Source organism: Hyperolius riggenbachi, chromosome 3 (genome assembly GCF_040937935.1).
Source record: "Hyperolius riggenbachi isolate aHypRig1 chromosome 3, aHypRig1.pri, whole genome shotgun sequence".
NCBI lineage: Eukaryota > Metazoa > Chordata > Amphibia > Anura > Hyperoliidae > Hyperolius > Hyperolius riggenbachi.
The window spans coordinates 15,285,337-15,307,014 of record NC_090648.1 but is presented as its reverse complement, the minus strand read 5'-3'; the positions used below and the strand labels follow the sequence as shown (position 1 = coordinate 15,307,014).

At 49.0% G+C, this 21,678-nt stretch overlaps 1 protein-coding gene across 1 annotated transcript in view; it reads left to right on the top strand.

The window, feature by feature from the left end:
- Positions 1-19,287, top strand: part of RNF167 (ring finger protein 167) — a 60,766-nt gene extending 41,479 nt beyond the window's left edge. Inside the window, exons 8-10 of the mRNA XM_068273899.1 lie at positions 15,445-15,538; positions 16,922-17,002; positions 17,564-19,287. Of these exons, the coding sequence (XP_068130000.1) occupies positions 15,445-15,538; positions 16,922-17,002; positions 17,564-17,841 (453 nt within the window). The 3' untranslated portion in view covers positions 17,842-19,287. The remainder of the gene's footprint in view (positions 1-15,444; positions 15,539-16,921; positions 17,003-17,563) is intronic.
- The last annotated feature ends 2,391 nt before the right edge of the window (positions 19,288-21,678 follow it).

Below are 21,678 nucleotides of genomic sequence, written 5' to 3'. Positions count from 1 at the left end.
GTGAACCAGCCCTAAGGTTTTTCAGTACCTTTTGTAGCATCACTCTCCTCACCTTTGGGTTGGTGGGATTGAGGGGAGAGGGGCTTCATATTAATACTGCTGTATAAACAGTTACCAGTGTTCTGCAGTCATAAAACAAGCGATGCAGGGAGAGAAGAGAGTCACCTGACAGATGTAAGCAACATCACACAGAAATAATACCTTGTGTGGCAGATAAAGCAAGCAGCTGGATGAGCTTTTTTTCCGTTATACCATTTGGTTTGGCATGGCATTGAGCGATGGTTGTTATAGGCTGTATTGATGATTGGGGGTGACACAACAGTCACACTGGTTGAACTCGATGGACGTATGTCTTTTTTCAACCAAAATAACTATGTAACAGTCTAAACATTACAACCACCTTAGCCTCTGCTCCGATATGCACAGAAAAAGGACCCTGCTGGATACATTTTGTGCAGCGCAGCAAAATGCAGCAAATGGATCTGATATTCAAAATCTAATCAGGTAAAAAGGCTATTTACCATTTTTGCCGCAAATCACTGCTTTTATCATGCAGCTTTGTGGTTGGGGGGAAGGGGGGGGGGCATTAAAGTGGACCTGAACTCTTGCACAAGACTGAAGACATACGAGGAGTCACATGACTGCCAATGGCAGAGATAGCAGATAAGCCCATTTGAAAGCACAGGCTGTAAACAATATGTCTGCTTCCAAGAATCAGGAAGTAGAAACCGTGGAGATTTATTTTAGTCTCCAAAAAGTGTGTGTGGGACAGCACTCAAGTGAAGTAGAAGTCAGATTTATTTTAGGATTTGTATCAGCTGTAACAAAGAAATGTTTTTTTGTTTAAAGGTTATCATGCTATTGTGTATCTTTTAGAGCAGAGAGGACGTTCTGACTTCAGGTACGCTTTAAGGTTTAGGGGGTAGGGTTAGGTGCCATTGGGGGAGGGGTCTTAGGGTTAGAGGTTTATGCACCACCTGAGGGTTGTTGGGGTTAGACAACACCATGGTGGGAGGTCTTAGGGTTGGGCACCATCAAGGGGGGAGGTCTTAGGGTTAGGCACCACCAGGGGGAGGTCTTAGGGTTAGGCACCACCAGGGGGGAGATCTTTGGGTTAAAGAAACACTGAAGCGAAAAAAAAATATGATATAATGAATTGGTTGTGTACTATGAATAATTACTAGAAGATTAGCAGCAAAGAAAATATTCTCATACTTTTATTTTCAGGTATATAGTGTTTTTTCTAACATTGCATCATTCTATAATATGTGCAGATTACACAACACTCAGCATTCAAAATGAGTCTTTCAGAGCAGTCTGTGAAGTAATGACCTCTCTCTAGCAGAGGAAAAGTAAATAGTCCACGAACAGTTGAGATAATAAGTCAGATAACAGCCCTCTCCACGGCTAACTTAGTCGGAGAGCTTAATGGCTTGTTTGCATAGAGATAACAACTGGAGTTTCTCAACTCTTCCTGTACTGGAAACAATTACACTGATGTATCTGATCTTAATGTTTTATTTCTTAGCTGTGCTACACATACAAATAATAATATCATCATTTTTTTTTCGCTTCAGTGTCTCTTTAAGCACCACCAAGGGGGAGGTCTTTGGGTTAAGCACCACCACGGGGGAGGTCTTAGGGTTAGGCACCACCGGGGTGGAGGTCTTTGGGTTAAGCACCACCAAGGGGGAGGTCTTAGGGTTAGGCACCACAAGGGGGGAGGTCTTAGGGTTAGGCACCACAAGTGGGGAGGTCTTAGGGTTAGGCACCACCAGGGGGGAGGTCTTAGGGTTATGCACCATCAGGGGGGAGGTCTTAGGGTTAGGCACCATCAGGGGGAGGTCTTAGGGTTAAGCACTACCAGGGGAGAGGTCTTGGGGTTAGGCACCACTGGGGGAGGTCTTAGGGTTAGGCACCACCAAGCGGGGGGGGTCTTGGGGTTAGGCACCACTGGGGGGAGGTCTTAGGGTTAGGCACCACAAGGGGGGAGGTCTTAGGGTTAGGCACCACAAGGGTGGAGGTCTTAGGGTTAGGCACCACCGGGGGGGAGGTCTTAGGGTTAGGCACCACCAGGGGGAGGTCTTAGGGTTAGGAATCGGTAGAGGGAGGATTCTGTGTGAGAGTAGGGTTAGGTTTAGTTATAGTAAAATTTTGGTAAAACCTACCAATATTTTACTATCACAATCCAGCAGTAGAATATTCCTAATTTTGGCAAAATTCTACTAGCGGCAAGCCCCGCCCCCTTTCTTCAGGCACATTTATTTTATGTATACGTTAAAAATAACCTGTGCTTCCATTTGCTATTGTTAACCCCTTGGGGGCTGGGCGCTTCTGGCAGAGACGTCCTTTCCCTGTGTGTGGTGACTGTGATTGGTTCACAGATATCATGGAGTCCGGAGGCAATGAAATGAGGGACGGTGTGACCGCGCAGCGGGGAAATCTACGCCCTGGCGGGCTAAGCGGACGCAAATGGGCTGTAGATTTTAACTAGCGACGTCCAGAAGAGGTCAATGGATCCGTTCAGTACTTAGAAATGCAAGTCCTGACCTGCAGTGCTTTTCCGTATAGCGCATGTGTTTCCCATAGAAATCTATGGTAGAAACGCATCTTCTCTGGGTGAGAAACGGATGAGAAAATCAATAGGTGCGGACGCTGATTTGTCCAATCTGCTCCGGACCGTCACGTTATCACTCAGCTGGTTGCATGAAACGCGGCCTTAGGAGGAAGCGCCCCCCCCGAATTGGAATAATCGCACAGCAACCGACAATTTGCACCGCATGTTATAGCTGCAGTGTGCCCCACCCCCATAAAAAACACTCAGTATAGGTAGGTAGCCAGTTATAGTTGCCCCCAGTATTGGTAGCTAGGTACAGTTGCCCCCAGTATAGGTTAGCCAGGTACAGTTACCCTTAGTATAGGTTAGCCAGGTACAGCTGCCCCGGTATAGGTTAGCCAGGTACAGTTGCCCCCAGTATAGGTTAGCCAGGTACAGTTGCCCCCAGTATAGGTTAGCCAGGTACAGTTGCCCCTGTATAGGTTAGCCAGGTACAGTTGCCCCCAGTATAGGTTGGCCAGGTACAGTTGCCCCCAGTATAGGTTGGCCAGGTACAGTTGCCCCCAATATAGGTTAGCCAGGTACAGTTGCCCCCAGTATAGGTTAGCCTGGTACAGTTGCCCTCAGTATAGGTTAGCCAGGTACAGTTGCCCCCAGTATAGGTTAGCCAGGTACAGTTGCCCCCAGTATAGGTTAGCCAGGTACAGTTGCCCCCAGTATAGGTTAGCCAGGTACAGTTGCCCCCAGTATAGGTTAGCCAGGTACAGTTGCCCCCCAGTATAGGTTAGCCAGGTACAGTTGCCCCCCAGTATAGGTTAGCCAGGTACAGTTGCCCCCCAGTATAGGTTAGCCAGGTACAGTTGCCCCCCAGTATAGGTTAGCCAGGTACAGTTGCTCCAGTATAGGTTAGCCAGGTTCAGTTGCCCCCAGTATAGGTTAGCCAGGTACAGTTGCCCTCAGTATAGGTTAGCCAGGTACAGTTGCCCTCAGTATAGGTTAGCCAGGTACAGTTGCCCTCAGTATAGGTGAGTAGCCAGGTATAGGTGCCCCCAGTATAGGTTAGCCAGGTACAGTTGCCCCCAGTATAGGTTAGCCAGGTACAGTTGCCCCCCAGTATAGGTTAGCCAGGTACAGTAGTTGCCCCCAGTATAGGTTAGCCAGGTACAGTTGCCCCCAGTATAGGTAAGTAGCCAGGTACAGTTGCCCCCAGTATAGGTTAGCCAGGTATAATTGCCCCCAGTATAGGTTAGCTAGGTGCAGTTGCCCCCAGTATAGGTTAGCTAGGTGCAGTTGCCCCAGTATAGGTTAGCTAGGTACAGTTGCCCCTAGTATAGGTTAGCTAGGTACAGTTGCCCCCAGTATAGGTTAGCTAGGTACAGTTGCCCCCAGTATAGGTTAGCTAGCTGCAGTTGCCCCCAGTATAGGTTAGCTAGCTGCAGTTGCCCCCAGTATAGGTTAGCTAGGTGCAGTTGCCCCCAGTATAGGTTAGCTAGCTGCAGTTGCCCCCAGTATAGGTTAGCTAGGTACAGTTGCCCCCAGTATAGGTTAGCTAGGTACAGTTGCCCCCAGTATAGGTTAGCTAGGTACAGTTGCCCCCAGTATAGGTTAGCCAGGTACAGTTGCCCTCAGTATAGGTGAGTAGCCAGGTATAGGTGCCCCCAGTATAGGTTAGCCAGGTACAGTTGCCCCCAGTATAGGTTAGCCAGGTACAGTTGCCCCCCAGTATAGGTTAGCCAGGTACAGTAGTTGCCCCCAGTATAGGTTAGCCAGGTACAGTTGCCCCCAGTATAGGTAAGTAGCCAGGTACAATTGCCCCCGGTATAGGTTAGCTAGGTGCAGTTGCCCCCAGTATAGGTTAGCTAGGTGCAGTTGCCCCCAGTATAGGTTAGCTAGGTGCAGTTGCCCCCAGTATAGTTTAGCTAGGTGCAGTTGCCCTCAGTATAGGTTAGCTAGGTGCAGTTGCCCCCAGTATAGGTTAGCTAGGTGCAGTTGCCCCCAGTATAGGTTAGCTAGGTGCAGTTGCCCCCAGTATAGGTTAGCTAGGTGCAGTTGCCCCCAGTATAGGTTAGCTAGGTGCAGTTGCCCCCAGTATAGGTTAGCTAGGTATAGGTGCCCCAGTATAGGTTGGCCAGGCACTCTCTTCACTTCCTGTTTCTGCCTGGTGCTGCCCCTAGACTTCTGCCGCCTGAGGAAGTCGCCTCACTTGGCATCATGGGCGGACCGGGCCTGTGCGTCTTCCTGTTAGCAGAACCCGTGTCCCCTGGCATCGGCCCTTTCGGGGAAATTCCTCTTTCATTCAGAACAACTTGCAGTTTCCGTGTGACTCTCTAACCTACCTTTTTTTTCTATGTGTGTAAAAATAACGTTCTTTCCAAATATTATCTATCATTATCCAGCTTATAGATCTCGCCAAATAGGCACTGAATATAAGCAACAAGGGCTCCTGCTCTGTGCAACAAACTATACCTGCAGCAAGCGTGTCTGAGCAGCCAACAGTACTCCAAAGAGTAGCAGAATATTGTTGCCATGGTTGGGAAAAGCAAACAAACAACTTAAGCTTCTTAGTGGAATTTCCCAGCTGGTTGCAGATTGAGATGGAAAGATAACGTTTCAGAAACATTACGTAATCTACAAAAACAGCTTTTCAGCACTCGTCTATAGGAGTAAGTTGTAATTAGAAGTAACCTTGAATTGTATGTAGAAGAAAACTTTTTCTGTTAGATTGTCTGTCTGTTAGATTTACCTGCCAGATAGATTTTTTTCCAACATGTTGGAAAAAATCTATCTGGCAGGTAAATCTAACAGAAAATTGTATGGTGTGCGCCTAGCATCAGACCTCTCTAGACCTCTCTTGGCTTCCAGCTGGGGACCACCTGACACATCTTCATTGGCCATCAGTTTAAGAAGCTCAGGTAAAGAGGAGGCCTTCGGGTGAACTGAGACATAGGAGAGGCCCATCCGCTATGCCTGGACCAGTTTAAGAAGCTCTGGTACTGATATGACTCTGAGTGAATTGAGATATTGGAAAGGCCCGCCAACCATTCCTGGACCAGTTTAAGAATCTCAGGTACTGAGGAAAACCTAAGCGTGAACTGAAGTGTAGTCAGGGGCGTTGCTAGTCCCAAAGATCAGTGGCACGTGCCACTGTTCCCCAGGCAGCAGGTGGCAGTATAGTGGCTGCATAGTGTAATGGTTAAAGGCTCTGCCTCCGATACTAAGGACTCCTTAGTAGTAAATAGGTGGTGGCTTACTGAACAGGAAGAGCCGAGATTTGAATCTATGGGAACATGGGAGGGGATCACTAGGAGATCAGGCAATGATATGGGGGAACTGCCAGACAACCTGGCAGCAGGCCATCCCACCCAGCAGAAAGCCAGACCAGCCAGCAGAGAAGCCAGGTAACTCTGCCTAGTTACGTTAAGTGACACTTTATGCGCTATGCTGCATTTAAAAAAAAATTTTTAATGGAGAGGGGAGCTTCATCCAACATTTTGCTGGGCAAACCTACTTAGACCGCTGTTAAGTTCATGTAAATTTGTCTCCACCCATAGCCATGCCCACATTCTTGTGTGTGGCCACACCCATTTTTTTGTCTGGAGTGCACCAAAGTGCCCCGGATCTCTCAGGATCCTGAATGTAGGGAAGGCCCAACAACGTGCCTGGGACCAGTTTAACCTGCTGAGCGGTCTGGACGAGCTCAGCTCGTCCAACACCGCCAGAGGCTGCCGCTCAGGCCCTGCTGGGCCGATTTCAACCAAATAAAAAGCAGCACACACAGCCGGCACTTTGCCAGCCGCGTGTGCTGCCTGATCGCCGCTGCAGCGCGGCGATCCGCCGCGTGCAGCGGCGAAAGAGGTTCCCCCCCAGCCGCCCGAGCCCAGCGTAGCCGGAACGAACAGTTCCGGCCAGCGCTAAGGGCTGGATCGGAGGCGGCTGACGTCAGGCGACGAGGGAAGCGAAACACGGAGGGCCGCTCATTGCGGCCTTCCGTGTTATCTCTTGCCGCCGGAGGCGATCGGAAGATCGCCTCCGGAGCGCCCTCTAGTGGGCTTTCATGCAGCCAACTTTCAGTTGGCTGCATGAAATAGTTTTTTTTTTTATTTAAAAAAAACCCTCCCGCAGCCACCCTGGCGATTTAATCAGAACGCCAGGGTGGTTAAGACGCTCGGGTAAAGAGTAGAGATGGCCCGAACGGTTCCAGGCGAATTTCGGTGGTTCGCGTTCGCCGGTTCGATTTGCCTACATCATTAGGGTCAATTTTGGCCCTCTACCTCACAGTCAGCAGGCACATTGTAGCCAATCAGGCTACATTCCCTCCTGGAGCCACTCCCCCCCACCCCCCCACCCCCCTTATAAAAGGCAGGCAGCGTCAGGCATTGCACTCACTCGTGTGCCTGCAGTAATTAGAGAAGGGACAGCTGCTGCAGACTCTCTTATAGGGAAAGATTAGTTAGGCCCTTGTAGGCTTGTTAGCTTGCGCCTTGCTGATTCTTATTGCTAAAAAAAAGCACCCCTCAACAGCACTTTTGAGAGCTAATCTTGTTCTTGTGATCCAATTTTTTTTGTGTGTGTGTCCCACAGACAGACACTTGTGTTGCATAGACAGCCTTGATAATTCATACTGTGTGTGTGCCACTGCCAGGCCCAGCACATTCAGTGAATACCTGTGTGTGTGTGTGACAGGTGTACATTATAATACCCATCACTGCATATACCTATCTGTTGTTCACAGTGCACCCACCTACCTACGTGAGAGCACGCAGTGTCACTGTGCCTGCCCGGTACCTCTCTGTGTGTGACAGGTGCACATTGTAATACCCATCACTGCATATACCTACCTACCTGTTGTTCACTTCAGTCAGTGCACCAACTTGAGCGCACGCAGTGTCACTGTGTCTGTTCAGTACCTGTCTACGAGTGACAGGTGCACATTATAATACCATCACTGCATATACCTACCTGACAGTCGCTGTTGTTCTATCATTGAGCTACCACAGCCCGGCGACCATATTGGCTTAAAAACCGTCACGGCCTGCACTCTGGCCATGGTGTGCACCAGTCCAGCACGGCCGTTACTACACAAACAGCTGTTTGTGGTGTGTTACACGGTGAGTTTGGTGTGTCAGTGTGAAGCAGTACTCTAATTACACTCCCTGATTGATGTATACACATGTAAGATGTTTGAAAGCATGTTAGGCCTGCAATTTAGCATGCAATGTGATTTCTGCCCTTAAAACGCTGCTTTGCGTCAAATCCAGATTTTTTCCCGGGACTTTTGGCGTCTATCCCACTCCGCCATGCCCCCCTCCAGGTGTTAGACCCCTTGAAACATCTTTTCCATCACTCTTGTAGCCAGCATAAGTGTTTCTAGTTTTCAAAGTTCACCTCCCCATTGAAGTCTATTGCGGTTCGCGTTAGCGGAAGTTCGCGTTCGCGGTTCGCAAACTGAAAATCGGAGGTTCGGGCCATGCTGTTTGTCACCCCTAAATATTGTCTGTAACCTAAATTAATGTCCAGCGCTGCGTAATATGTTGGCGCTTTATAAATACAATAAATAATAATCTGTGGTAAAGAGGACTCTGGGTGAACTGAGATGTATAAAAGGCTCACCAACCATCCCTGGACCAGTCTGAGAAGCTCCGGTACAGAGGAGGACTCTGAACTGACATGTAGGAAAATGTGAGAAGTGTTTAGTGTTCCTGGAGGGCAGAAGTTGTCTGGGGCAATTGAAATGCCAGAGATTCTTGTTTCCTGGCCCCGGGGCAGCAGATAGGGCTCGTCACCAGGTGAGGGTGGGGTGGAAGCATCCTAAGACTACAGGAGAATCCTGTTCTTCTGTACACTGGAGAGGTCACAGGTCTTCTCACGTAGCTTTGCTATCCAGCTATGGAGAATCACTTCTGTCGATTTGCCCACACACAATACAACCAAACCATTCCAGTATTAGGCATTATTCAATAAAACGATTACAGAACAATCACATTGAACTTTTATTTCCAGCAATGGTATCATCCGGATTCAAAACTCCTTGCTTTTGGTGGATTTTATCGACTGATTTTATATCAGTCATGACAAATATCATATGGTCAATTGGTGGTCAAATTTTTTTTTACCCAGGTTTAGTTTTTACAGTATGCGGAATCCAAAGTCACCACTCTGGAGGCAAAAACAAAAATTGCAGTTGTTTTTCTTTAAAGGAATACTGTACGGGGTCAGAGGAAAATGAGTTGAACTTACCCGGGGCTTCTAACGGTCCCTGCAGGCATCCTGTGCCCACGCAGCCGCTCACCGATGCTCCGGCCCCACCGCAGACATCCTGTGCCCGCGCAGCCACTCACCGATGCTCCGGCCCCCCCCGCAGACATCCTGTGCCCGCGCAGCCACTCACCGATGCTCTGGCCCCGCCTCCGGTTCACTTCTGGAATTTAAGACTTTAAAGTCTGAAAACCACTGTGCCTGTGTTGCCGTGTCCTCACTCCTCACTCCCGCTGATGTCACCAAGAGTTTACTGCGCAGGCACAAACCATACTGGGCATGTGCAGTGCTCTCCTGGTGACATCAGCGGAAGCGAGGATCTGGCAACGCAGGCGCAGTGGTTTTCAGACTTTAAAGTCTTAAATTCCAGAAGTGAACCGGAGGCGGGGCCGGAGCATCGGTGAGTGGCTGAGTGGGCACAGGATGTCTGCAGGGGACCATTAAAAGGCCTGGGTAAGTTCAACTCATTTTCCCCCGACCCCCGACCCCCCCCCCCCCCCCCCCCCCGACGACTCCTTTAACCTCCATACAGTCCCAAAAGTCCCCCTCATTTTTCTCTAATGCCCGTGTTATGGTTAGATTGAAAACCAGACCGCACACACAGCTAGTGCTGCAAGTGCTGCAGCGCCCTGCCGATCTTGTTATCTATAAGACTGGACCGTTTCCAAGTTGCATACCAATTGCACCAACTCTGAAATTTAGCGTCTCGATTACCATCTCTGGTGTGCGTTGTTTTCTCACCCTCCACCTGCCTGACATATGCAAGCTCTGACCACGCCTTTGTCCCTGCTGCTGGCCAGTCAGCTCTCTCCTCTAACACTAGGTGGCACAAGCGCACACAGCCTGCTAATACATCTGGTCACATGATCACTACATCTGGTCACATGATCACTACATCTGGTCACATGATCACTACATCTGGTCACATGATCATAACTACATCTGTTCACATGATCACTGGTGGTGAGATCTCTGTGCACCTGAGTTCCCAGCTCTGCCCATCTGCTGCACCCATTACCAGAGGCTCCTCCCCCTGCTGGATTCTCCTATCTCTCAGGGGCTCTGGTGGTGAGATCTCTGTGCACCTGAGTTCACAGCTCTGCACACCTGCTGCCCCCATTACCAGAGGCTCCTCCCCTGCTGGTTTCTTTTATCTCTCAGGGGCTCTGGTGGTGAGATCTCTGTGCACCTGAGTACCCAGCTCTGCCCACCTACTGCACCCATTACCAGAGGCTCCTCCCCCTGCTGGATTCTTCTATCTCTCAGGGGTTCTGGTGGTGAGATCTCTGTGCACCTGAGTTCCCTGCTCTGCACACTTGCTGCTCCCATTACCAGAGGCTCCTCCCCCTGCTGGATTCTCCTATCTCTCAGGGCTCTGGTGGTGAGATCTCTGTGCACCTGAGTTCCCAGCTCTGCACACCTGCTGCACCCATTACCAGAGGCTCCTCCCCCTCCTGGATTCTCCTCTCTCTCAGGGCTCTGGTGGTGAGATCTCTGTGCACCTGAGTTCCCAGCTCTGCACACCTGCTGCACCCATTACCAGAGGCTCCTCCCCCTGCTGGATTCTCCGATCTCTCAGGGGCTCTGGTGGTGAGATCTCTGTGCACCTGAGTTCCCAGCTCTGCACACCTGCTGCACCCATTACCAGAGGCTCCTCCCCCTCCTGGATTCTCCTCTCTCTCAGGGCTCTGGTGGTGAGATCTCTGTGCACCTGAGTTCCCAGCTCTGCACACCTGCTGCACCCATTACCAGAGGCTCCTCCCCCTACTGGATTCTCCTCTCTCTCAGGGCTCTGGTGGTGAGATCTCTGTGCTCCTGAGTTCCCAGCTCTGTACACCTGCTGCACCCATTACCAGAGGCCCCTCCCCCTGCTGGATTCCTCTATCTCTCAGGGGATCTGGTGGTGAGATCTCTGTGCACCTGAGTTCCCAGCTCTGTACACCTGCTGCTACCATTATCACAAGCTCTGCTGGCACGGTTGAATGTATCATGTATTTTATATTATGTAGGCTAGAGCAGCAGGAGGCGGACTCAGTCAGAAGACCTGGTGGGGATATGTCACTGCTGGTGTCCATAGAGGAAGCATGGCTCCAGTGCTGAACTGTTGGTTGTGGGTGGAGCCTCTTGTATTTACGGCTGCAGGAATTCCCGGACTTTGCACTTTGAAACATTCTCTTGTGCATCATTTGGGGCTGATTTTCTGATCTCTGATCCCTGGGCTGATAACGCCGTTTCCACAACAGCAACCAGAATGTGGAGGTGGAGCCTCAGAAATCCGCCACGGAAAGAACGTCACATTCCAGCCGGGAACACCTGAGAATTCATACCTCATCCGGGGTCATTGTGCTCACATTATTGTTATGTATTTATATGACAAGACAAATAACATTTATATCGCGCTTTTCTCCTGGCGGACTCAAAGCGCCAGAGCTGCAGCCACTAGGACGCTCTCTATAGACAGTAGCAGTGTTAGGGAGACTTGCCCAAGGTCTCCTACTGAATAGGTGCTAACTTACTGAACAGGCAGAGCCGAGATTCGAACCCTGGTCTCCTGCGTCAGAGGCAGAGCCCTTAACCATTACACCATCCAGCCCTGACATCTTCTGCAGCACTTTACAGAGTACATAGTCATGTCACTGACTGTCCTCAGAGGAGCTTACAATCTAATCCTACCATAGTCATATGTCTGTGTATGTATCATAGTCTAGGGCCAATTTTTAGGGGGAAGTTAATTCAATTATCTATGTTTTTGGAATGTGGAAGGAAACTGGAGTGCCCGGAGGAAACCCACGCAAGCCCCCGCAATTATTAAAGGAAAGACCCCTTTGGTCTCCTCAGGTACACTTTTAAGTGGGTACTCCATGCTAGAAATGCTGCTAATTCTGACTTGATGCCGTATCTATGCTCCTTTCATGCAACTGTATTCAGGTTGGAAACCGTCCAATCGAATGCAGCAGGTGCAGCGATTTGATTTGCCGGTTTCCAAGCCTCGCCCCTCGGCAGATCCTCAGTGCAGCAGGTGCAGCGATTTGATTTGCCGGTTTCCAAGCCTCGCCCCCCTCGGCAGATCCTCAGTGCAGCAGGTGCAGCGATTTGATTTGCCGGTTTCCAATCCTCGCCCCCCTCGGCAGATCCTCAGTGCAGCGATTTGATTTCCCGGTTTCCAATCCTCGCCCCCCTTGGCAGATCCTCAGTGCAGCAGGTGCAGCGTTTTGATTGGCCGGTTTCCAAGCCTCGCCCCTCGGCAGATCCTCAGTGCAGCGATTTGATTTGCCGGTTTCCAAGCCTCGCCCCTCGGCAGATCCTCAGTGCAGCAGGTGCAGCGATTTGATTTGCCGGTTTCCAAGCCTCGCCCCTCGGCAGATCCTCAGTGCAGCAGGTGCAGCGATTTGATTTGCCGGTTTCCAAGCCTTGCCCCTCGGCAGATCCTCAGTGCAGCAGGTGCAGCGTTTTGATTGGCCGGCTTCCAAGCCTTGCCCCTCAGCGATTCCCGAGTGCAGCAGGCGTATTAGGCTGGAGACGTTCTGTGCAGTCACAGAGGTAATGATAATGGAAGCTATTGTTGTACGTTCTCCTCGCCCATGGCCTGCTGTGTTTAATGAGCTATTGTTAGAACACCTGCCTGTACCAGACACGACGTGCAACTATTGTGTACAACCTGGCCGTGAAATCATCCGCTGCCCTCACTGGCTGCTGCGTGGGATGGTTAACCCTGTATGCGGCGCTTTACCAGACGGTTACCATTTACGTTGTAACGCCAGGCAAACCTTATTAATAGGTAACGACACAGCTTATGTGCGGCATAAAACTCACCCCCCCCAATAACGCCTAAACAATGCTCTGTTCTTCCGTGACCACACTCGGCGAGAGAGGTGCAGCCTGGCGGGAGTCGACGAACAGATCCGCCAACATAAAACCAACATACAGCAAAGACCCCGGTATCCGGCCCCAGTGGTGATCGCCTGATGCTGGGTACATGTGCTTGCCAGTAGAAATGGCTCAGACTGTTCACCGGCGAATGTCCGCTGTCTGCGGCGGGCGGCAAGCACATGGCTTGTTCGTCCTGCCCCTATACATCATCATGGAGCTAAACTTTAACCCCTTACCTCACAGTCAGCAGACAAATGGCAGCCAGTCACTCAGCTAGCACCCCCTCATGGACCCCCCACCCCCCTATCAAAAAGCCGTTGCCATATTGGATTTATTCTCTGCTGGCTGCTGACTGTTAGTGAGAGCAGGGTCAGACTTGCTGCAGATAGGTAGGGAAAGCATTAGCTAGGCCTGTGTTCTTGTTCCTTGCTTGCACCCCAAATAGCCCTTTTGAGGGCTAGCACATTGGTCTCCTGTTTTTTTTATTTTGTGTGTGACACTCCACAGCCCACTGACACCCAGAGCTGTGCATAATGCGATTCCTGCCCTTTAGGGATTAAACAAACATACTGTCATTAAGTTACATTGGTTATGTTAATTAAAATAGATAGGTAATATAATCTCTTACCCACTCTGTTTTAAAAGAACAGGCAAATGTTTGATTTCATGGGGGCTGCCATCTTTTTAGTTGAAAGGAGGTGACAGGGAGCATGAGCCACAGTTCCAACTGTCCTGTGTGCTGATCACCCCTCCCAGTTGCTAGGCAACGTGAATAGCATAGGAAATCCCATCATGCTTTACACAGCATCAAGGGAAAAAAGCCCGGGCAGTTTTCTTTGATGGGTGGAGCTTAGCTAAAAATGCAGCTAAAAATGATGCTTTGGTAAGAAAAACAAAGTTCTGATGCTGTGAAACTGTTAAAGAAACACCAGGCCTTTTCAGTGCTGCTGAGTAGATTTTTAGTCCGGAGGTGCACTTTAAAACCTGACTCTGCGTCGACTCCTTAATTTTCGGTGGGACTTTTGCCATGGATCCCCCTCCGGCATGCTACAGTCCAGGTGTTGGACACCTTGAAACACATTTTCCATCACTTTTGTGGCCAGAAACAGTCTTTGTAGGTTTTAAATTTTGCCTGCTCATTGAAGTCTATGGCGGTTTGCCAGATTCGCATATTTGAAAACATTTGCAGAAGTTCGCATTCGCTGTTCATAAAACCAAAATTTGATGTTCGCATCTCTACTTGCCAGTTGCTTGAGCAACCAGCCAAAAGAGCACAAGTATCCTGCTTCACACTAGCCAGAAAGAACTCCCATAAGGCATTGCTTCAGGGCGGTGCAGATCTTTCCTTTTTATATTCCTGAAAAGCCAGATATACATAAAGTGCCGCTGGAATCATTTTACAGACCAATCAGATCTAGAGACAGAGATTGAGGCAAAGCAGCAGTAGCAGGGCAGGAAGTGGCTGGGGAGACATATGAAGGAGGAGTTGGGGTGTTAGCAGGAGCAGAATGGAGCAGAGAAGCAGTAGCAGAGCAGGAAGTGGCTGGGGAGACATATGAAGGTGGAGTTGGAGGGTTAGCAGGAGCAGAGTGGAGCAGGGCAGCGGCAGCAGAGCAGGAAGTGGCTGGGGAGACATATGAAGGTGGAGTTGGGGTGCTAGCAGGAGCAGAGTGGAGCAGGAAGTGGTAGCAGAGCAGAAAGTGGCTGGGGAGACATATGAAGGTGCAGTTGGAGTGTTAGCAGGAGCAGAGTGGAGCAGAGAAGCAGTAGCAGAGCAGGAAGTGGCTGGGGAGACATATGAAGGAGGAGTTGGAGTGTTAGCAGGAGCAGAATGGAGCAGAGAAGCAGTAGCAGAGCAGGAAGTGGCTGGGGAGACATATGAAGGTGGAGTTGGGGTGTTAGCAGGAGCAGAGTGGAGCAGGGAAGCAGAGCAGGAAGTGGCTGGGGAGACATATGAAGGTGGAGTTGGAGGGTTAGCAGGAGCAGAGTGGAGCAGGGCAGCGGCAGCAGAGCAGGAAGTGGCTGGGGAGACATATGAAGGTGGAGTTGGGGTGTTAGCAGGAGCAGAGTGGAGCAGGGCAGCGGCAGCAGCAGCAGGAAGTGGCTGGGGAGACATATGAAGGTGGAGTTGGGGGGGTTAGCAGGAGCAGAGTGGAGCAGGGCAGCGGCAGCAGCAGCAGGAAGTGGCTGGGGAGACATATGAAGGTGGAGTTGGGGTGTTAGCAGGAGCAGAGTGGAGCAGGGAAGCAGAGCAGGAAGTGGCTGGGGAGACATATGAAGGTGGAGTTGAAGGGTTAGCAGGAGCAGAGCGGAGCAGGGCAGCGGCAGCAGAGCAGGAAGTGGCTGGGGAGACATATGAAGGTGGAGTTGGGGTGTTAGCAGGAGCAGAGTGGAGCAGGGCAGCGGCAGCAGCAGCAGGAAGTGGCTGGGGAGACATATGAAGGTGGAGTTGGGGGGGTTAGCAGGAGCAGAGTGGAGCAGGGCAGCGGCAGCAGCAGCAGCAGCAGGAAGTGGCTGGGGAGACATATGAAGGTGGAGTTGGGGTGTTAGCAGGAGCAGAGTGGAGCAGGGAAGCAGAGCAGGAAGTGGCTGGGGAGACATATGTAGGTGGAGTTGGAGTGTCAGCAGGAGCAGAGTGGAGCAGGGAAGTAGTAGCAGAGCAGGAAGTGGCTCTGAAGACATCTGAAGGTGGAATGATGGGTCTTTCCTAGGAGGTTATTACCATTTGTGCATGAGTAACTCTCCTTTGTTCCATACTCCAGGTGGTTCGCTGTGTCCAGCACAGGAAGAAGCTCCGCAGGAACCGCCTGTCTAAGGATCAGCTGAAGAAGATCCCCATTGAGAAGTTTAAGAAAGGTCAGTAATGGCCAGAGATGGTCTCTAGTAGGACAGTCTCTGGTAGAATTCATCGGTCTCTAGTAGGACAGTCTCTGGTAGAATTCACTAGTCTCTAGTAGGACAGTCTCTGGTAGAATTCACCAGTCTCTAGTAGGACAGTCTCTGGTAGAATTCACCAGTCTCTAGTAGAACAGTTTCTGGTAGAATTCACCAGTCTCTAGTAGGACAGTCTCTGGTAGAATTCACCAGTCTCTAGTAGGACAGTCTCTGGTAGAATTCACCAATCTCTACTAGTAGGACAGTCTCTGGTAGAATTCACCGGTCTCTAGTAGGACAGTCTCTGGTAGAATTCACCAATCTTCTGTAGGACAGTCTCTGGTAGAATCCACCGGTCTATAATAGGACAATTTCTGGTACAATTCACCCGTCTCTAGTAGGACAGTCTCTGGTAGGATTCACCGGTCTCTAGTAGGACAGTCTCTGGTAGAATTCACCGGTCTCTAGTAGGACAGTCTCTGGTAGAATTCACCGGTCTATAGTAGGACAGTCTCTGGTAGAATTCACCAGTCTCTAGTAGGACAGTCTCTGGTAGAATTCACCAGTCTCTAGTAGGACAGTCTCTGGTAGGATTCACCAGTCTCTAGTAGGACAGTCTCTGGTAGAATTCACCAGTCTCCTGTAGGACAGTCTCTGGTAGAATCCACCGGTCTATAGTAGGACAGTCTCTGGTAGAATTCACCAGTCTCTAGTAGGACAGTCTCTGGTAGGATTCACCAGTCTCTAGTAGGACAGTCTCTGGTAGAATTCACCAGTCTCCTGTAGGACAGTCTCTGGTAGAATTCACCAGTCTCCTGTAGGACAGTCTCTGGTAGAATCCACCGGTCTATAGTAGGACAGTCTCTGGTAGAATTCACCAGTCACTGGTAGGACAGTCTCTGGTAGGATTCACCAGTCTCTGGTAGGATTCACCAGTCTCTAGTAGGACAGTCTCTGGTAGGATTCACCAGTCTCTAGTAGGACAGTCTCTGGTAGGATTCACCAGTCTCTAGTAGGACAGTCTCTGGTAGGATTCACCAGTCTCTAGTAGGACAGTCTCTGGTAGAATTCACCAGACTCTAGTAGGACAGTCTCTAGTAGAATCCACCGGTCTATAGTAGGACAGTCTCTGGTAGAATTCTCCAGTCTCTGGTAGGACAGTCTCTGGTAGAATTCACCAGTCTCTGGTAGGACAGTCTCTGGTAGGACATAGTCTAGGGCCAATTTAGGGGGAAGCCAATTAACTTATCTGTATGTTTTTGGGATGTGAGAGGAAACAGGAGTACCCGGAGGAGATTCGTGAAACTTTGGTGGAGCGGGTAAACTTGGGTGTGCAGAACTCATCTTTCTCTCTCTGTTTTCCAGGGGACCCATATGATGTTTGTGCCATCTGTCTAGAGGAGTACGAAGAGGGGGACAAGCTGCGTATCCTGCCTTGCCATCATGGTGAGGATCAGCATGTCCATGGATTTATTTATTTATTGTACTTATAAAGCGCCAACATATTACGCAGCGCTGATATGGAATAATCAAAATGTCCACTTGTGGAAGGGTCTTGGGGTCAATACCGGGAACTGGATACTGTAGAATGTTTACTGGTGGAAGGGTCTCAGGGGCCATACTGGAAAATTTGTGCTGTAGAATGTCCACTGGTGGAAGGGTCAGTTCCCGAGAACTGGGTGCTGTGGAGTGTTCACTGGTGGAAGGGTCAATACTTAGAACTGGGTATTGTTAGAGTGTCTGATGCTGGAAGTATCTCAGGGTCAATACCAGGAATTGGATGCTGTAGAGTGCACACTGGTGAGAGGGTCTCGGGGTCAGTACCAGAAACTGGATGTTGTATGTTGAATATCCACTAGTGGAAGGGTCTAGGGATCGATATTGGCAAAAAAAAAATGTTTAAAAGATTTCCAAGCTACTGAAAGGGTTAATACTAAGACTTCTACTTCACTCAATCATTTCCTGTAACAGATGATCTAGTGATGCTAAATCTCTTCTTTTTTGCAGCCTACCACTGTGCTTGCGTGGACCCCTGGCTGACGAAGACAAAGAAGAACTGCCCTGTTTGCAAGCACCGTGTTCTGCGCTCAGAAGATGACTCAGACTCCGATGGAGAAGTAGGAGAAGCTGGCGGTGGTGGTGGCGGTGGTGAAAGGAGTGATGAGAGTGACAATGAGCGTACCCCTCTGCTTCGGCCCTCGCCAACATTTGGAAGCATGGGCGAATCTTCTCCTGCTGAACAAAGAGAGCAGGAGCCATTGTCCACTACAGCGGTCAACGTCTGAGACCGCACCATGTGCCAGGCGTTTCACGGACACAGACTTCCTCCACAGTTCTTCAGAGTCCTTTGCTCTCATCATTTACCCACTTCCACAATAATCTCGCCAAGTTGGGCTTTTCATATCTTCCATGTTTTAATGTTTTTTGATTTGTTGTTGACTGGTTTTTCTTTTTGGTTTACACTATGTTTGTTCAGTTTCCCATAATTCTTTCCATTGTGATTTTTTTTCTTTTCTCCCCCAATATTCTACCTGCGTCCCTATCCACCTTCTCCTTGTATCAAGATCGATGTTTTTAAAAACCAAGCCCAAACACTGTGTGAGTCAATACAGGTGCGTTAAACCACCTTCTACATAACCGTTCCCTAAGCTGACACGGTGGTGACTCAGGATGCATCTAGTATGGCTTATCAGCGGATTGGCTATCCTATCATTAAATTGACAGGGGTCCAAAAGCTTTCCTTGGGACCCATTCACCTACATGGAAGAGATGAGTCTTTCCTCCTCTTCTCTCTTCCCTCAGGAAATCCCACTGGAAGAACAGTTTTGATCTCAAGAATAAAAAGAAGAGAAAACTCCAAAAGATGTCCCTTTTGCCAACAGGGATGGGGTGGAATCTGCTCCTCGAGGGTATAGGTGATACCCGAGCAAATGATTGACCCTCAGGGGGTAGATTTCCGAAAACAAGAGATAAAAGCCATGTCACTTGATTATATATCTGAATGGCTCCATACTGACATAGTCGATATCTTCATATCTCTTGGGAATTCCACTGGTGGGATTCCTGTTTTCTCATCACCGCTCCCCCTCCACGCTAACCATTGTGAAAAGTTTGTCTTGCTCATTCCAGAACTGATCGTTTATTTTCGGTTGCAGTTAGAGGTGTGGCTACAGACACTTTAGAAGGTGGTCAGATATCTAGAGAATCCAGCATGATCCACTGCAGTCCGACATAGGACTTGGACAATGTGGAGCAGGACTTCGTGTGCAGGTCAAAAGTTTTGGGTCCTGCATGGCCAAAGGGTTTCCAGCAATATAAAGTGTGAATATTTGGAGAATGGTATGTTCCCCATCTTCCCCCACCTGACACACACTCCCCACCACCAAACACTGGTGTCTATCCTAAAACAAACTTATACAAATTATGGAACATGAATACCAACATTGGCTGGGTTTACCTTTGATTATTTTTATTATAGTAACTTTCTTTTGCTGCTGATCTCTTCTGAGTGGTTTCCGTTAATGAATCAATGTAGGAAGAACTAGGCAACCCTTTCTTCGTAGGGTGGATATCATGAATGGACCGGAGGGGATTTGAGGGTGTAGGCTGTGTATTTGTTGTGGTGGGTGTTCCTGCACTCTCCCATGTGTTTGCACTCTTACCTCTGGAATTAATCTGTATCTGACTAATTATCCTGTACAGATTTTATATAAATACAATTTCCTAACGAATTAAGCTTCGTTTTTTTTTTTCTTTTGTGAGGTGAAATTATGGGCATGTTGGTTGTTACTTGTTGCTACGACTCTACTACTAGGTTGACAAAGTAGGACATTAGGGTCCAGCTGTTGTCTTGTTTCGTTTCAGCTTAGGCCTGTTGTCTTGACAACTTTGAGAAGCTGGGTTGGAGGTGAGGTAGGTTTCATAAATGTTTTCACTTGAAAGCCCTGCAGAAAGACAGAACCTTTAATCAACTTCATTCCATCACTGGCATCTCCTTCCACGTTCAGCTTTTACTGGACCTCCTCAGAATGGTGCTAGATCAATCTAAATGTAAACATTGACTTACTACATCTGCCACTGGCCAGGCCTGCGGCTTAATCAGGTGGCCAGCCATTGGTCAGATGTGGTTGCTGAGCTAACCGGGTCCTCGCACTGAAGACAATCCATTGTGGTGGGATGAGTTTTAGATGAGCATTGGTAGTCTAGTCACAAACATGGGTCTCTTGCTCACGAAATCTGTCAACATAGATTGTTCCAAATGAACTCTGGGCTCCTGTAGTTTGAATATAAGGACAGGTATCCTTCAAGATGAGCCTAGAAATCCAACTATACCACAGAGCTCTCCTTAATAAGTGCCACTGCTCACCCTATTCTCGGTGGGGGGCAGTGATGCTGAATGGGGCAGGTAAATTAGTTTCGTTCTATCCAGGTTTGAGTTCAGGAACCTGGCTGACACCCAAAATGCAATGGTTGAGAGGCAGGAGGACACCTTATCCGTGGTGGTGGAGAGGTCCATGGCGGCAGATCTGGGTGTCATCTGCATATAGGTGGTAGTTGAAGTCCAGGGAGGAGATGAGTTTGCCAATGGAGGCGGTTTACATTGAGAACAGCAAGAGAACAGAGACCTGAAAGATCCCAACCGGGGGGGGGGGGGGGTTGATTGAGGAGGTCATAAAGGGAACCTGAAGTGAGAGGTATATGGAGGCTGCCATTTTTATTTCCTGTTAAACAATACCAGTTTCCTGGCAGCCCTGCTGACCACTTTGGCAGCAGTAATGTCTGAATCACACAGAAGTATGCAACTAATCCAGTCAGAGCACCTGATCTGCATGCTTGTTCAGGGTCTATGGATAATAGTATTAGAGACAGAAGACCAGCAGGGCTGCCAGGCAACTGGTATTGCTTAAAAGGAAATAAATACGGCAGCCTCCATTTCGCTTTCACTTCAAGTGTACTTTATAAATCGCGATTAGAGAGGTAGCAGGATATTACAGGGTTTGGAGCAGCCAGGGACAGGCCCCTGTGTCAAACATTGAGGAATTTTACTTTTAAAGCATATCCGAGATGAAAAACTAACTATAACAAGTGACTTGTCTATATATCTTATCTAAAATTTAGATTACACAGCATATCTAGCTGCAAACAGCTTCAACAGTTTATTATTATTTATTCCTGTGATACAATGAGGGCAGCCATGTTCTGTTTGTCACATTACACACAGGCAAGCTGCTCTGCATCTCCAGCCCTCAGGCTGTGAAAACTCCACTCCCCTCTCCTCCCTTCTCCCTCTGCAATCTCTGGCTAGTGACCTCCTCCTGCCCAGACTGAGCTCCCATAAGCCCCTGCTACAGGAGTCTGAAAGTGCCAAGGCACTGGAGAAGCTGTGAGCGAGGCTTGTTTAGTGTATAGGGAATTAGAGTATTAAAACAAAACAAAAAAAGTATTTGGCTTGAGGAATGCCCTATAAACTATATGAAAGGAACCCAACTATGCAATGAGCAAAAGTTTATTTCGGATCCACTTTAAGATCAAGTTATGTAGCGATGTCATCAGTATTGTAAAAACGAACCAGCTAAAATTGCAAGGTTGGCACTGCTTTGGGTAGCAATTGCTATTAGGACCCAAGATTACATTTCCCATGATCCCCAGCAGCATCAGTAAGTGACCCTGCTGAGAGGTCGTAGTGCTGCACACAGTTGTGCACAGTTCACTATGGTTGGCTGTCTTTCTTCTATTCCTCAGTGGTATAAAATGCTCCATCAAGCACAGTGCAGTGGTGACTGCCAGCAATCTCCCCAGAAAAGTCAGTCATGTCCTGGACAGCACAGATTCTTCATTCCTCCTCCCCACTAGTGAAGTCAGGTGGGAAGCAGGTCTATGTATTCGTATGACATCAGTGAGCTGGGCACAGGGTGAGTTTAGACTGCTATCCTGAAACTTCTCCGTGTCCCTTTAATCCACTGATTGGCGATGCTTAAACATGCTCTTTCTTCACTAGGCATCCATATGCTGTGACAGAGTATCTGGCATCTGCACATCAGGTCTGGTGTTCTCAGCAATCTATTCTTTTGTCTGTATCCAGATCCCTGATCACCAGACCTGATGTGCAGATGACAGATGTG